Here is a 13,421-nt window from a genome sequence, read left to right as displayed (position 1 = left end):
AGTCAGTGAAACGTAAGAGAACAGAGTGTCCCAGCTTTAAACATTCATAAAACTCACTTAAAAAGGAAGCATGCACAGATAAAAAAAACAAAATAAAAACAGTCTCAGTCTTCAGCTATGTTCCCACTTTAATTTCAGTCACCAGGGAGTGTAAAGATTTATTGTTGACAAATACACCTGAGACAATATGACAAGGACACGGGGACTTTAATATGCACTGCATAACCTGTCCCCCTATCTAATCACGCAATCTGACTCCAGCAGCTCTTCACACATGAATCGGTGAAGTCCTTAAAATGAACACGAACCTGGAGCAGCTAGAGGCTAAAAAAACAAATATCCAAACAACATCATAGGCAAAAAAGAAAAGTGGCACTGAATTTGTGTCTGTGAACGCACCATAATGAGGTACTAATGTTAAAACACCTAACACCGAGAGTATTCGTATTTTTCCTATTGTTAGCAAATCCAAAATAAAGACCAAACTCAGAATCTGTGTAGCCAAAGTATTACAACACAACACTGACCGACACTGTTGCACTGGCTGACAAAGCTCTCACCAGACCCCCAATCACACACTTCGAACAGTACCTACAAAATAAAATATTAACTCGTCCTGATAAAAACAGTCTCCAGCTGTATTCAGAAATGATTTCGTTAAATGACACCGGCTGGAAAAGTGGGACTTTAGTGTGAAAATCTGACGTTTTGGCCACAGGGGGCAGTAAAACTGTCGACACAGCATATACATGCTGCAAACATATTTCTTTCCCCTTCAAATCTATCATTATAATTATAACAGATTAAACACTGAAAACATCTTTACCTAGAGTCTGTCAAGCGGAAACAAGAATGTTTATGGATTTTGTATGAAAAAAAAAAAAAGACAATTTAATCTGACTAATAATCACTCTTCAAGTTTGTGGTAAAATGCTTGACAGGAAGCTCACAGTAAGTCGTTTTTACAACTTTCTGCAATCAAGCACAAGAAAAACAAGTTCTGGGGTAAATGATGGCATGTATCTCTTTGGGCCTGAAGAGAGGGTGAAAACTCTCTGTGGGTTCATCACCATAATCAAGTAGTCACGTGATCAAGTAGTGTAAAAATATTGACTATAGCTGGTTTTAGAGATCTACATCTTCAGTCACAGCGAATGGGCTTGGTGCTTGGAGTCAGAGAGCACAGACAGACAAAACACAGATTCATTCACACGTGGAATTAAAATAAATAAATCCATCATGAATGAGATCTGGCTCAATTGACTCAAAAAGCTCCTAGCAATAAATCTGTGCTGATTTTTAATAATCTGCTGGATTTGATCTGTTCATGGGATTTGCTGACAACAATAAAAATGCAGAACACCACCATCCTTTAAACTGTTCAGGTGGTGTATGACTGAGCACCGTGTAATCAAGTATAAATCTAAATGACCCTAAAACTGTATAAAACTGCTGCGGGATAACAACATCACTCTACGTCCAACACGATAACTGATTTTCTGTCCACCGCCAGTCTCTGGTTCGTCACTCTGCCTTCTTCTCTTTGGCGTCGGGTCCCCGTAGAGCCGCCCGCACGCTGCTCCACACCTCCGTGTACAGAAGAGTACCGACGAAGACCACGGCCGTCCCCACCCAGTGCCAGGTGGTGAAGGGGTTTTGGAAATAAATGATGGAGAAGATGAGGCTGAGGAACTTCCTGAGCGTCACCACCAGCGTGACCGTCAGTGAGGCGCACTCGGTGGTCAGGATGAAAACACCACGGATGCAAACGTACCTGAAGAAACGGTTAAAGACTGCAACAAGACTTGAGACACAGAAGACAAAAACCTAATTTCTTCACGTGTTGCTAAGACGGTCTGTGTCAATTGACCTCGTAAGCTAAACCGCCATTTAATTAATGTTATTTTTCACGATCAGCATCACTGGACAGATCAGGCAGGGATTAATCAGTTAATATTGTGATCCCGTGTATAACAGAAATATTCAAACCTAGTTTTGGTAGTAATATAAAATTATTCTGGTAAATTATTGTAGTATTTATTTAAATTAACATTTTTCTATGAAGCCCATAGTGGATTATTAAGGTTTTATTTTACAGCTGATTTATAGTTTAGTTCCATTAATTAATATTAGTTTACAAATATTTAGGAAAACAACTTAAACTTTCATTTTTTTAAAGTAAAAAAATAAGGGCCACTCTTTAGTTTTCTCACTTATAATATTACTTTGTGTTACGAACTATTTTAGCAGTTGTTACAGCACGAATTTAGATTCTGGGTCATACTGTTTCTCTTACTGAGACAGCATTATAGTTTACATACATGCTACAAAGGCTGAATCCCCACGAATATTTTCTGAATTTCAAATGAATCAGTATATGTACAAGTAATCTCTGTGAACCATAAGCTCTGGTTTCAGACTGCTCTGAACACACGGCTTTGTATTGTCAAATAAAAAGGATATCACTACCAAAGTTATCTCAGACACGCTTTTGGTTCTAAGCTGAGAGGCCCAACCAGGAACCAGCATAAGAGTTAAGCATTAAAAACAGCGCATAAGCGGCTTTGCCCAAATAACTCTGTTTTATCATTATAAATAAAGGCAAAGTCAGTAATCAAAATTCAGCTGATGCTCAGAAACAATGAAATTTGATGAGTCAGCTACTTAGAGCAAGAGGTGATGTATAAAATTTCCATGATTAAAACCACGCTGCAGTTTTGACTTTTGGTATAAAAATCCAAGCACCTTCTTCCTTTACAGCAGTGCCTTTCATGCCTTTATTTAAACAAAACAAAAGAAAATCCAAACAAGCCTTCATCAGCACAGAGTTGTCAACCCACTCAGGGGAAACATGAGCTGGCCTCTCACAACGAGAGGTATTACTTCACTGATGTTGTCACAGAAACCGGGCTCAGTGCTGTGAACATGTCCGGATACTTGATCTGTGAGCTCGCCGAGAAGCGACGCTACCATCTGTGGGACTAAGACCTGCTGACTCTGTGAATCCCGCCCAGACGTGACTAAAACCACAGGGCTGCTGAAGCGAGGGCCACCTCAGATAGATCCTCTGCTGTGGTGTGAAGAGCTGTTTGTGACACCACAGTTTTTAAGTCCAGTAAGAGCGCGATACTTTCAAACTCAACGGCTGTTCATAATGTCAACAGTGGGCTGAATGTGTCTTTAGTGCAAGCTGAGACAAGATTGATCAAACTAAACCGATTTTTTTTTTTTAATATTAGCTTTAATAGCACACACATATGTGAAGTGCTCGACAGTTATCTCTGCCTAATTAGATGATTAAACTCTGCTTGGTATGTGGGTGTAAACATTTCTTTAAAACTGTGTGTGCTTAATGATATGAACATTGTTTTTTGCATCTGATGAAGGTCATTTGGATCTAAATTTGTGATTTAATAAAACAGCAATAAGCTGAGGTTACAGTTTCTATTTTTAGCTGCTGGGGGAAAAAAGCAAGTTATGAACTGTGATATTGTGTTTAGTAGGAAAAGAGAAAAACAGTACAAGCAAACTGCAAAAGTACTTGTTTTGGTAGGATACTGTGTGATGACATTGATCAGCAGGTAGATCCACATTATCGGCACGGTCAGTTCGACCCCAGGAATCAGCGTGGGAGCTGCAAAGAAAGTAATCATTGACACCTGTGATGAAACACGCACTCTGAAAAAGACTCCCAGAATGAATTGACGGCACTCACAGCTCTGACTGAAGAGGACACAGTGGTTGTAGATATTTGTAGAGAGAAGCAGGAAGCCCGGCAGAGGCAGGCAGTGCTGCAAAAAGATGCAAAGGAATCATGTTAAAGGATTGCACATTTTAAAACAGCTCCATGAAAACATTTGTGGAGTGAATTCCTGGGCTGTTGGTGCTGGAGGAAAACTCACATTGTAGAAGAGCGCCTCTTTGGAGTGTTTTCCATACTTCTTGTACAGTGTCTCCTGAAAAATGCCCATCCTCGCAGACATCAGCAGGGCAAAGGTCAACATGGCGATACCTGAATGCATCCGTACAACATGTATATGGATTATCAACATGTCATGATCAACATGACTTCCCACCCCTGCAAATGCCTCCAACACACAAAATGATTGGACAGAAACTTGTGACTTACTACTAAACATACACACCGATATTCACATATCTGCAAAAAGCCAGCATCAGCTGCCACTCACCTATAAGCCAATGCATAAAGGTGTAAAAGCCTTGGTCTTCTGAACCCTCATTTGACACATTCTGCAAAATCAGGAGTGCAGTTTATGAGAGCACACTTAAACAAATGCTAAAATGACTCACAGTCAAACTGCAGCAGTACCCAGTGTTCTGCAGAGGACTCACCACTTGTTTGGCAGACATGATGGTGCAGATGAAGATACCTGCAGAAACTAAGGCTATAGACAGATATTTGCTGGCCGAATATCTGCGGAGAGAGAAGAAAAATGTGGGTAGATTCACTACGACTCTTTTCAACTTTTATTTCGATTTGAAAGCTTCCTCTTTTCAATAGCTTCAACTACACAGCTGAAAAAAAGTGAATAAAATTTGCATTTTTAAGCCCGAGATGAGCGTTTTCATTGTCGCCACCTTGGTTGAAAACTTGGCTGGGACAAGGAAGGGAGGAAAGCTGACTCATTAACCAATGAGCGGATAATTCTCCGTTCCTAAACATAATGTAACCAAGATTTACAAAATAGAATGTATTTGTTACTGAATATAACCAAAACCGAGTGACCGAGAGGGGGAACACAGACAGCTTTTCCTCCCATAGACTTCTATAGTATGGAAGTATCTTTGCAACCTAAGCAAGCGTCATCTGGTGGCCTTCAGATATAATGCAGGTGTTTCCACAATAGCTTCCTTTGTCCAACCTGGCTGCTATGTCCATCTTTAAAACTATCAATGTATAAAATATAATGATGGGTACTGTAGACAGCACCACTACAAACTTTCAAGACAATGAAGATGAATGTGTAAATCAGACTGTCGTAGTAAACCTGCTCCAACAGGATCTGGTGAAGATGATTTTATTTCTATAAAACAGCCAAATTTGTGGAACACGGGATTGTCTTTATGAAATATGAATGAATCAGTTCAGATGCAGGGATTTTTGCAACTGTCTGTCCACGGAATAAAACCCTGATCATTATAATCTCTGTCAGCAAAAAATTGATCCTATTAGCATTTAATCAAAGTGTGTGGTCATTAAGTACACTCCATGAAGCGTTCTAGTTGCTAAATTTACAAAGTCAAAAACATAGTGGGGAAACGTTGTGTATGTTGTTGGGGGATGCTGGGTACCTTTTCTTCAGGATGATTATTCCCAGGATCATGTTAGCGATTAGTGATCCCTACAGAGAAACAAGAAAACAGTTCAGAGATCAGGTTTTGGTGAAGGAAGTGATGGTCAGTGATAACAGGAAACATTCAAGAGTCATAGTGTGAAACTTACTGATCTAAAGATCATGTGTAGAGGCATGGCGATGTTGAAGTTGAGAGCGTAGTTGTTGATCACACTGACAGTGAAGAACATGGTCACCATGATCACATAGTTACTGAAAAAAAATAAATAAATAATGGACAATGTGATTCAGTGTCAGCTTTAAAAAGTCACCAGCTGAAAAATATTCACGTCAATCTTTTTTGTTAATAAATTATTTAATTTTCACCTAATAGGTATTGCTGGTTTCTTGCGTCCAAAGTTTGTTTCAAAGATGAAACCTTCCAATGCGATGAAGACAAACTGAGCAAAGGTGACTATGTTGCCACATCCTGGAAAATCTCTATGAAAAAAAAAAAGAAAAAGAGCCAAGAGTTAATTAATAATGCATCATTTAATGCTAACGACAGACATTTCAAAAATGAATACACTGGAAAAAAAAAAAAAAAAAGAGCAATATATGTATAACTTTTTCTCTAATCTACATACCCACTTAGTATAATTGAATGGCATTATGTAACTGTAATGAAAATAAAAACTAGCTTCAGAATAAATGTGCTAAAAGAAAATAAAGATAGAAGTAAATCTTTAGTTTTAGTCTTTGGTAATGTGGCCCAATCTATGGATACTATACCATGAGCAGGCTTTTGCATGGCTGTTTCTAGACATAGGGATATCTAAATGAATATGAGCCAGGTGCCTGCACAAGTGCTGTGATTATTTATTCAGAAATTCTTAAATTTACAGTCAGATTTACACCCAGCCTCACCTGTATGGACGCACAACTTTCACAGGTAAGGAAGGGGGGATAAAAACAAACAACTAAAACAAGGTGCTGACAGACACCCCAAATATGGGTGTGTATAGTATTGACACTGTGCATACACATAGTCACCTGACACTTTATTTGGAATACCTGCTCAGCTCTTGTTAAATAAATTATCTCATCAGCCAATCATAGGCACCTTGTTAAATCTGTTGCCAGGGAGAATTAAACAGTTCTGAAGGCAAAAGGTCCAAACTTGGACCAAATAAGTGTGCAGTAAAAGTATTTCCATAGAATCTCACTAACTACAGGAAACCACTCTCTTACTTTCACTTCAGTAACACTGACCAACAGCTGATAACACAGAAACACCGAATAACCACAGAAGCACAAAGTACATGTCAAAAGACTGAACTCCTTCCAGCATAAACTCGTAATGCAAGTGATTATGACACACAGTGATACTGCTCTGCTACATATACTGCACGCAGCGTAGCCAGTTTTCTCGTTAACACCATCCATTAACTACGTGAGGTCAGGAGTAACTTAAAAAACGTCTTGATCAAGTATGATTTAAGAAGCAAAAACCGTTGAAAACGAGTTAAAATTATTCAGGAGGAGAAGGGTAGCTTAGTAACACTCAGACACTTAGACAAACATGCAAACGAGACTTCACTTCCTGTATGAATTCAGTGAAAACACCTGTGCAACGAGGAATCTAAAAACAAACTGTTCACACAAACGTTTGTGAAGTAAAGTCTTCATGAGGCATTGGTGTAGACACGGTGTAAGTTTCTCACTGACCTCACAAGCAGCTCCAGAAACACCACATTGCTACAACAGCCGACAAAAACAAGAACAACGGCAAACACGGGCCCCATGGTGTTCACGGCGGGAAAAACTCGGTGGAAGATGTGTCACTTAATCAAACGGGACAATGAACGGAGCATGTTTGCATTACGGCAGCGGTTTGTGTGTCCGACTTCTTGTGCTTTCACACAAACTCCGGTTTCAGCTGAACACGTCTGAATCCGAGATTTCGCTCTTCCTTGTTCCAGGTGCTTCATGGGAGTTGTAGTTTATTTAAAAAATAGGAAAAGGGGTTTCCCGTGTGCGTAATATTTATAGTTTCATGTAACACATTACGAGTTAAAAAACGTATTGTACAGGAAGCAACACTACATGTGAATATTAGAGAAAAATGTAACAAACGAATGAATAAATATGCGTTCAGCGTAATCACGGTCCAGCTCTGACGACACGCATGCGCAGCTCATTACAGACTGAAAAATAATGAGATATCACTCTGCCTCATTTTATAGGTACATGAAGCCACGCAAGGCTGTTGGAGCAGGGGAGCTGCTCACTATGAACTATGATCGTGCAAATTTTGGTATCGATTTGATACCAAGTAAATACAGGAAGATTATTACTGATACTATTACTTTTAATCTATGAAGGGAGCTTATATAGGGAAGAGCAGGGTGCTGGGATTTATGACATGAATCATCATCCATTTGCAAATTTTGAAAAGATTTAAATCACTGTGGTTTTACTTTCCATAATAAAAAGTCAACACAATCAGCGTTTCATGGATTTTAACAATGACCTTTTTGGAGAGCTGGAATGTAAATATGCCTGTCTCTGACGGACTTTGTTTTTAAATATGTTATAGACTATAGATAAAATAGATATGACAGTCAAGCCAAAAAAGGTTCAGACATTTTTCTTTTTCCAAATGTTTTAATTAAAATATATATATATAACACAATTCAATGATCTACATACTAAATTTGAGGGATAAAAATAAAGTACTGATTATTTCGCGCTAGCATCGATCCAATATCAATAACATTTACAATTTGAAACATCTAATAATTATCTGATATGACACCTTATATATTTTTGGACTACAGATGTCTTACAGTTAAATGATTACAACAGCCAAATAAATCAAATTAATAAGACCAAAGGATAACAAGTACTTTTTTTCTAAACGTGCACACACAGACAGCAAAATTGGCAGAGTGTGTTGGATCAGTGAGTGTCATCATAGACGATCTTTGCTGGCGTGCGCGTATACGTGGCTCCGGCTGACGTGGTTGCGTAATGAACCGCTACCTTTGCCTCCACTGCTGCTACTGCCGCTTGTAGCATCAACACTTTGGCTACGCTGCTTTCGTAAAGCTGCCAGTTTGAGTCGTTGCGACCTCTTGGTGATTGGACAGAGTCTTCAGCGGATACCAAAATGATTTCGCTCACGGATTCACAAAGTAAGAGCCGCTTCTGTTTCTATGCTGTTCTTTGTCTTTCTAGTGTTTCTGTGCGAAACCGGGTTTAGCTGAATGTACGAGGCCAGCAGCTCAAACACGATTGGCTGAGAGCAACGCTACGTCACCACGTGAAGTAGCTGTAAAGGGGAACTGTTTTTTTTTTCTTTTTCACTTGTTTCTTGTTTTAAAAAAAAAAAACGTATATCGAGCACGGCCGAAGTGTAAACCAACGAGGTTAGCGTATGTGCACGAGTCATTTAACTGCTTGGGTTTTTTTTGTTGTTTTTTTACACTTGGCTGTGTGATGTCAGCACAGAAGTCCCACCTACCTGCTGTTCAAACCTTCTGTCTGCAAAGGGCAGCCAATAATAAGAAAGCTTGCTTAAAGCTGGCTAATCCAGAGTCCCACTGTAAGAAAAACAAGGCTTATTTTGGACTGGATCATGCAAAGCTGCCTTGTAATAAAATGTGAAGCTGGAAATGAATATGAATACCCCCCTTAATGAATAGTCATTCTGCATTTCTTTAATAAAATTGAAATCCATGTAAACCAAAGTAGATCATGCGACTTATTAATAACTTCTTTCTTTTTCTTGATGTCTGCAGAGATTGGGATGGGACTGACGGGGTTTGGTGTGTTTTTCCTCTTCTTTGGGATGATGCTGTTTTTTGATAAAGCTCTCCTTGCCATTGGAAATGTGAGTTGATGGTTTTTGGGTTCATTGATATATCAGAGTAGTACCTGTATTGTTGATTGCCATTTGGCTGTTGGTCCATATGATCACATTTGCTGATGTGAGTGGAAGTTGATCTTTTCTTTGCTGCTCTAGAGCAGGGCAGTAAAAAGGAAACAGATGTTAAAAATGAATGTTTATATCAGGTAAATTATTAGATTAAAAATTGCTGTGAGCACAGAACCTACCTAGTAATTATAACACAGTGTGAAAGTCTATCCTATATAACCTAAAAGATCTTGGACCCGTGACATGTTGTTTCCTGTGCAGATTCTATTTGTCTCCGGACTGTCGTTCGTCATCGGCCTCGAGCGTACCTTCAGGTTTTTCTTCCAGAGGCACAAACTAAAAGCCACCAGCTTCTTCCTGGGAGGAGTGTTGGTGGTTCTGCTTGGCTGGCCGATTGTTGGGGTTGTTCTGGAGATCTACGGTTTCTTCCTCTTATTCAGGTCAGCTCAGTCAGAAAGGGCTGAACTCCTTTTCCTCTTCTTCCTCGTTTGGCTGCTCCCTATTAGGGGTTGCCACGGTGGATTATCTACCCGAATCTCTCCCTATACCTAACGTCCTTTGTCACCTCAATCCCTCTGCATGTCCTCCTTCACTATATCCATGAACCTCTTCTGCCGTCTTCCCTCTTTCCTCCTGCCTGGCACCTCCATATTCAACACTGTCCACTATCTCTCCTCTGCACATGTCCAAAACAATTTCCAAGTCTCACTTTATTCTTGCACTCGTTAACAGGGGATTCTTCCCGGTGGCAGTCGGATTCATCAGACGAGTGCCTGTGCTCGGATCTTTGCTCAGCTTACCGGGGATCAGTGCGGTAAGTGTCACTCTCAGGCACTTTAACCTTAATAAGGGTCACTAATCACAAATATTGTTTAGCTTTATAAGGCTTTCAATGACATTTGTCTGCAGGACTAACAGTAAATAAACACTGTCTGAATTTGATGAAACTTTGTGGAGAGGAAGATTCCACTAATCTTTGATGCAGTAATAATAAAAGTTGGTCATGGTGGAGAAGGTGCTCTCTGAGTGCACCTGCAGTTTTCTTTTATGCAAGCCTCTCTGGTTGCAGTAAGAAGTCAGATTCTATAGAAGTGCATGAGAAAATGGCTTCTGGCTCTCCTGCTTAGGTTATGGTCTCAGTTGCTACTTTCAGGTTTCATTAAATACAACATGATGTCCACTGTGTACATGAGATTCCAGCTGTAGTTGAAATAGCAGGGTACGCCACCTACATTGTGGCCGAGTCACTCAGACTCATGGTCTGATCCGCACCTTGCATCTATTTAAGCTCAAGGCCTGGAAGCAGAATTTTGCTAATCAAAGGGTGTCACGGTGGCCTCCTCCATCTTTTAAATACAGTCTTTGGCAGACATGGAAAAATCTGGTACTTGCAGCCCGTTGTCTAAAAAGTCATGCAAGTATAATTATACGAATACTAAACTATCTTGTTTTATTTGTGCTAAACAAAATTCAGTTTACCACCATATATGACTAAAATACATCATTTAAAGTCTTGCATTTGAGAAGCTGGAACCAGGGATTTGTTTTCTTTATTCGTATTTGAATAATGTTAAGTGCAAAGAATTGATTATCAAAATATTTGGGGATTAGTTCTCTAAGCTAAACATGAACTTTTTCCATTAGATGATACAAATGGCATTTACGGCAAAAAGCAGCTGAAAGTTTTTAAAGAAGCTGATATTACTTTGTTGATCTATGTGGGCTTTAAAGATTTTTAGAGTGAAATGGCTCCAAAAGCTGAGGAAGGTTTTTTAGATGAGAGGGCTCTGGTCTTTCTCTCATCTAGTCTAATAACAGGGTCCCTGTTGTCCTGAGCACGACCTCATGGGATTCCCCGCTCAGTCTCGTGTCTTTGAAGCCTTTTGTAGCTTCTTGGAAACCGTCAGCGTCCAGGATCAGTTAATTCTGCCGTGGTTGCTAATATTTTACAGCTGTTTACCAATATAAAAACCTCACTGCATTATCAACATCATCATCCTTGCATGTTCTGCTTCATACATGTTATTTTAAATCATCCTTCGCATAACAACTCGTAAATAATTCTGCCCTTTTTCATGTTTTATTTCAGCTGGTGGACAAAATTGGTGAGAGCAACACGATGGTATAACAAAGAGGACAGTTTCAGCGTTTCTTACCGCCTCATGGTGACTGTATATTTTGACCATTGCCATTCCAGAGCTGTGAATCCAAACATTACTCTGCACAAAAGACACACGCATCTGTGGATGTCTGACTGACTGTACATTTAATTCTATTAGAGGGAAACTGTTTCTGACTGCTACTGGAAAACATTACCAAGAGATCTTTTTTTAAGGCTGAAAGCAGTTTCTCTTTTATGTCATTCCACTCTGATATTTATGGACTGATAATCTGGGACCACTGGATTAACTCGGAGGACAGTGACAGCATCTGTGTGCCTGAACAGACACTGAGGGCCTTTTTTTTCCCTCCATGAAGAGTTAGTGGAATTTTATACTTTAAAAAAATGTGCAGTTGAGCTAAATGTGGCAGAAATGTAAAAACAGTTTATATTGTCCTGGATGGAGATGTTTAACTGTAACTTTTCTAAGCGCTTGAAATAAAGTGTGCATTTTATAAATTTTGTTTTGTAGCGTAAGTAATTTAGATGTCCCAGGTCTTACCTGCGTTTTGGGTAATAACAGTATGATTTGCTAAAAGAAGCCCAGCTCCATCTTCTATTCAGGGACTCTACTAGAAGAGCTTTACATGGTTCACCCATACTGGGCCTTGGTGAAGCTCCTCTAATGCACATGTCCTCTGAAACAAGCTGTTTTACCCTTTAATGCACAGGTGTTCAACTTCAGTCCTCGATGGCCGGTGTCCTGAAACTTTTCCATGTGTCCCTCTGCAGCACACCTGAATAAAATCAGTAGGTCATTAGACTTTATAGAACTTGACTGATGCTGAGGTGGCAATTCATCCATTTGATTCATGTTACAGCAGCTCATGACTAAATTAACATGGTACAATAAAAGTACTTTTAAAAGTAGTTTTATTTTCTTCCAAAAACTTATATTTACTTACATTTATTTAAACTTCAGTATGGTTAGGTGTTGCCACCTGAGCATGTAGTCAAGTCTTGCTAATGACCTACTAATTTTATTCAGGTTGTTGCAGCAGGGACATATTTAGAAGAAGGAAGAAGGCGGTTGGAGACTGTATGATCGTGTGTAGTAAACTAATCTCATTGTCTTGGTTGCTTCAGAGGCAGGGACCAAGTCTGCAACCACTTGTAGTCAGTTGCTGGATTCAAAGGTGGCAATACAACAGCATTAAATGGATTCAGTCTGCTATCAGTGTACGATTGAATGTGCTCAAGTTGGCATCCACATGCAATCTGTTTGTGATAATACGGTGGTTATACTCAATAATATATATAAGATTTACTAGCATAAATTTCCAAATTTGTTGCCATGTATATAAACAGAAGTCTAAACCATTTAGATTCAGAGTCCAGCTGAAAACTCATTGATTTGAAACAAATTCATCCAAAAACAGTGACGGTGTTGTTACAGGACAGGGATTTAACTATATAAGCAGCTGGAAACCAGTTGAGTCCTGTTACAGAGAGGCGTGTTGCAGATGAGTTGCGCTGATTGGCACAGACTGACTTGTTTAGATTGCAGTGTGTTGGCACTCTGCGTTTTTAATTGGTCGGCATTGTAAATATTCACCAATCTGCATGAGACTGATTGCAGTTAGTCCGAGTGGCCCGCAGGTTGCCTCCCAACAGGCGACCTGTGCGGTCACTTTGTGATTCAAAGTGGTCACTCACTGGTTGAGGGTGCTGTACGGTCAACTTCTGATGGAAAGGTTGGTCATCAAACTGGTGTTTACTCTGATGAGTCTTAAGCCAGCTTTATATGACAACGTCAACCACTGTGAAATGATAATACGTTCCCTTTAAGCATTCACATATCAGAGATTAGATTTATAATTCAAAACGAATTAACTGTTTATACACAGTGTGTACAGGTCATAAACACAGAGATTTATGTATGTGTGAAATTTCTAAAACAGTTGAAACAAAAATAACAAATAAATTCAAGGTCCTCATGTCATCCAATGTCCTTCATGCTTTCAGCTGATCCAGGCTTCTGCTCCTCATGTCGAACCCACATTCTCAAACTTTGATACAAATCCAT

The 13,421-nt window shown here is 39.5% G+C and overlaps 2 protein-coding genes across 3 annotated transcripts; one reads left to right on the top strand and one right to left on the bottom strand.

The window, feature by feature from the left end:
* Positions 1-110: 110 nt before the first annotated feature.
* Positions 111-7,472, bottom strand: slc35b4 (solute carrier family 35 member B4). The gene is made up of 10 exons (XM_026175450.2): positions 7,023-7,472; positions 5,682-5,795; positions 5,465-5,567; positions 5,314-5,363; positions 4,354-4,435; positions 4,191-4,251; positions 3,903-4,012; positions 3,716-3,791; positions 3,559-3,634; positions 111-1,774 (listed from the first exon to the last, which is right to left on the bottom strand). The coding sequence occupies exons 1-10, from the start codon at positions 7,097-7,099 to the stop codon at positions 1,525-1,527; spliced, it is 999 nt and encodes a 332-aa protein (XP_026031235.2). The 5' UTR covers positions 7,100-7,472; the 3' UTR covers positions 111-1,524.
* An 849-nt stretch (positions 7,473-8,321) lies between these two features.
* Positions 8,322-11,854, top strand: golt1bb (golgi transport 1Bb). 2 transcript variants are annotated; one of them, XM_026175452.2, is made up of 6 exons: positions 8,322-8,491; positions 9,098-9,189; positions 9,496-9,674; positions 9,967-10,048; positions 11,324-11,339; positions 11,432-11,854. In XM_026175452.2, exons 1-6 carry the CDS (start codon positions 8,467-8,469, stop codon positions 11,437-11,439), a joined length of 402 nt encoding a protein of 133 aa, XP_026031237.1. In that variant the 5' UTR covers positions 8,322-8,466; the 3' UTR covers positions 11,440-11,854. The 2 variants fall into 2 exon arrangements, with proteins under 2 accessions (XP_026031237.1, XP_026031236.1); XM_026175451.2 differs by having other exon boundaries at positions 8,324-8,491; positions 11,324-11,854.
* Positions 11,855-13,421: the final 1,567 nt, after the last annotated feature.

The sequence above is a fragment of the Astatotilapia calliptera genome, chromosome 7, assembly GCF_964374335.1.
Source record: "Astatotilapia calliptera chromosome 7, fAstCal68.1, whole genome shotgun sequence".
Classification (NCBI taxonomy): Eukaryota; Metazoa; Chordata; class Actinopteri; order Cichliformes; family Cichlidae; genus Astatotilapia; species Astatotilapia calliptera.
Note: the sequence above shows the minus strand (reverse complement) of the source record. Positions and strands in the feature narration are given on the sequence as shown.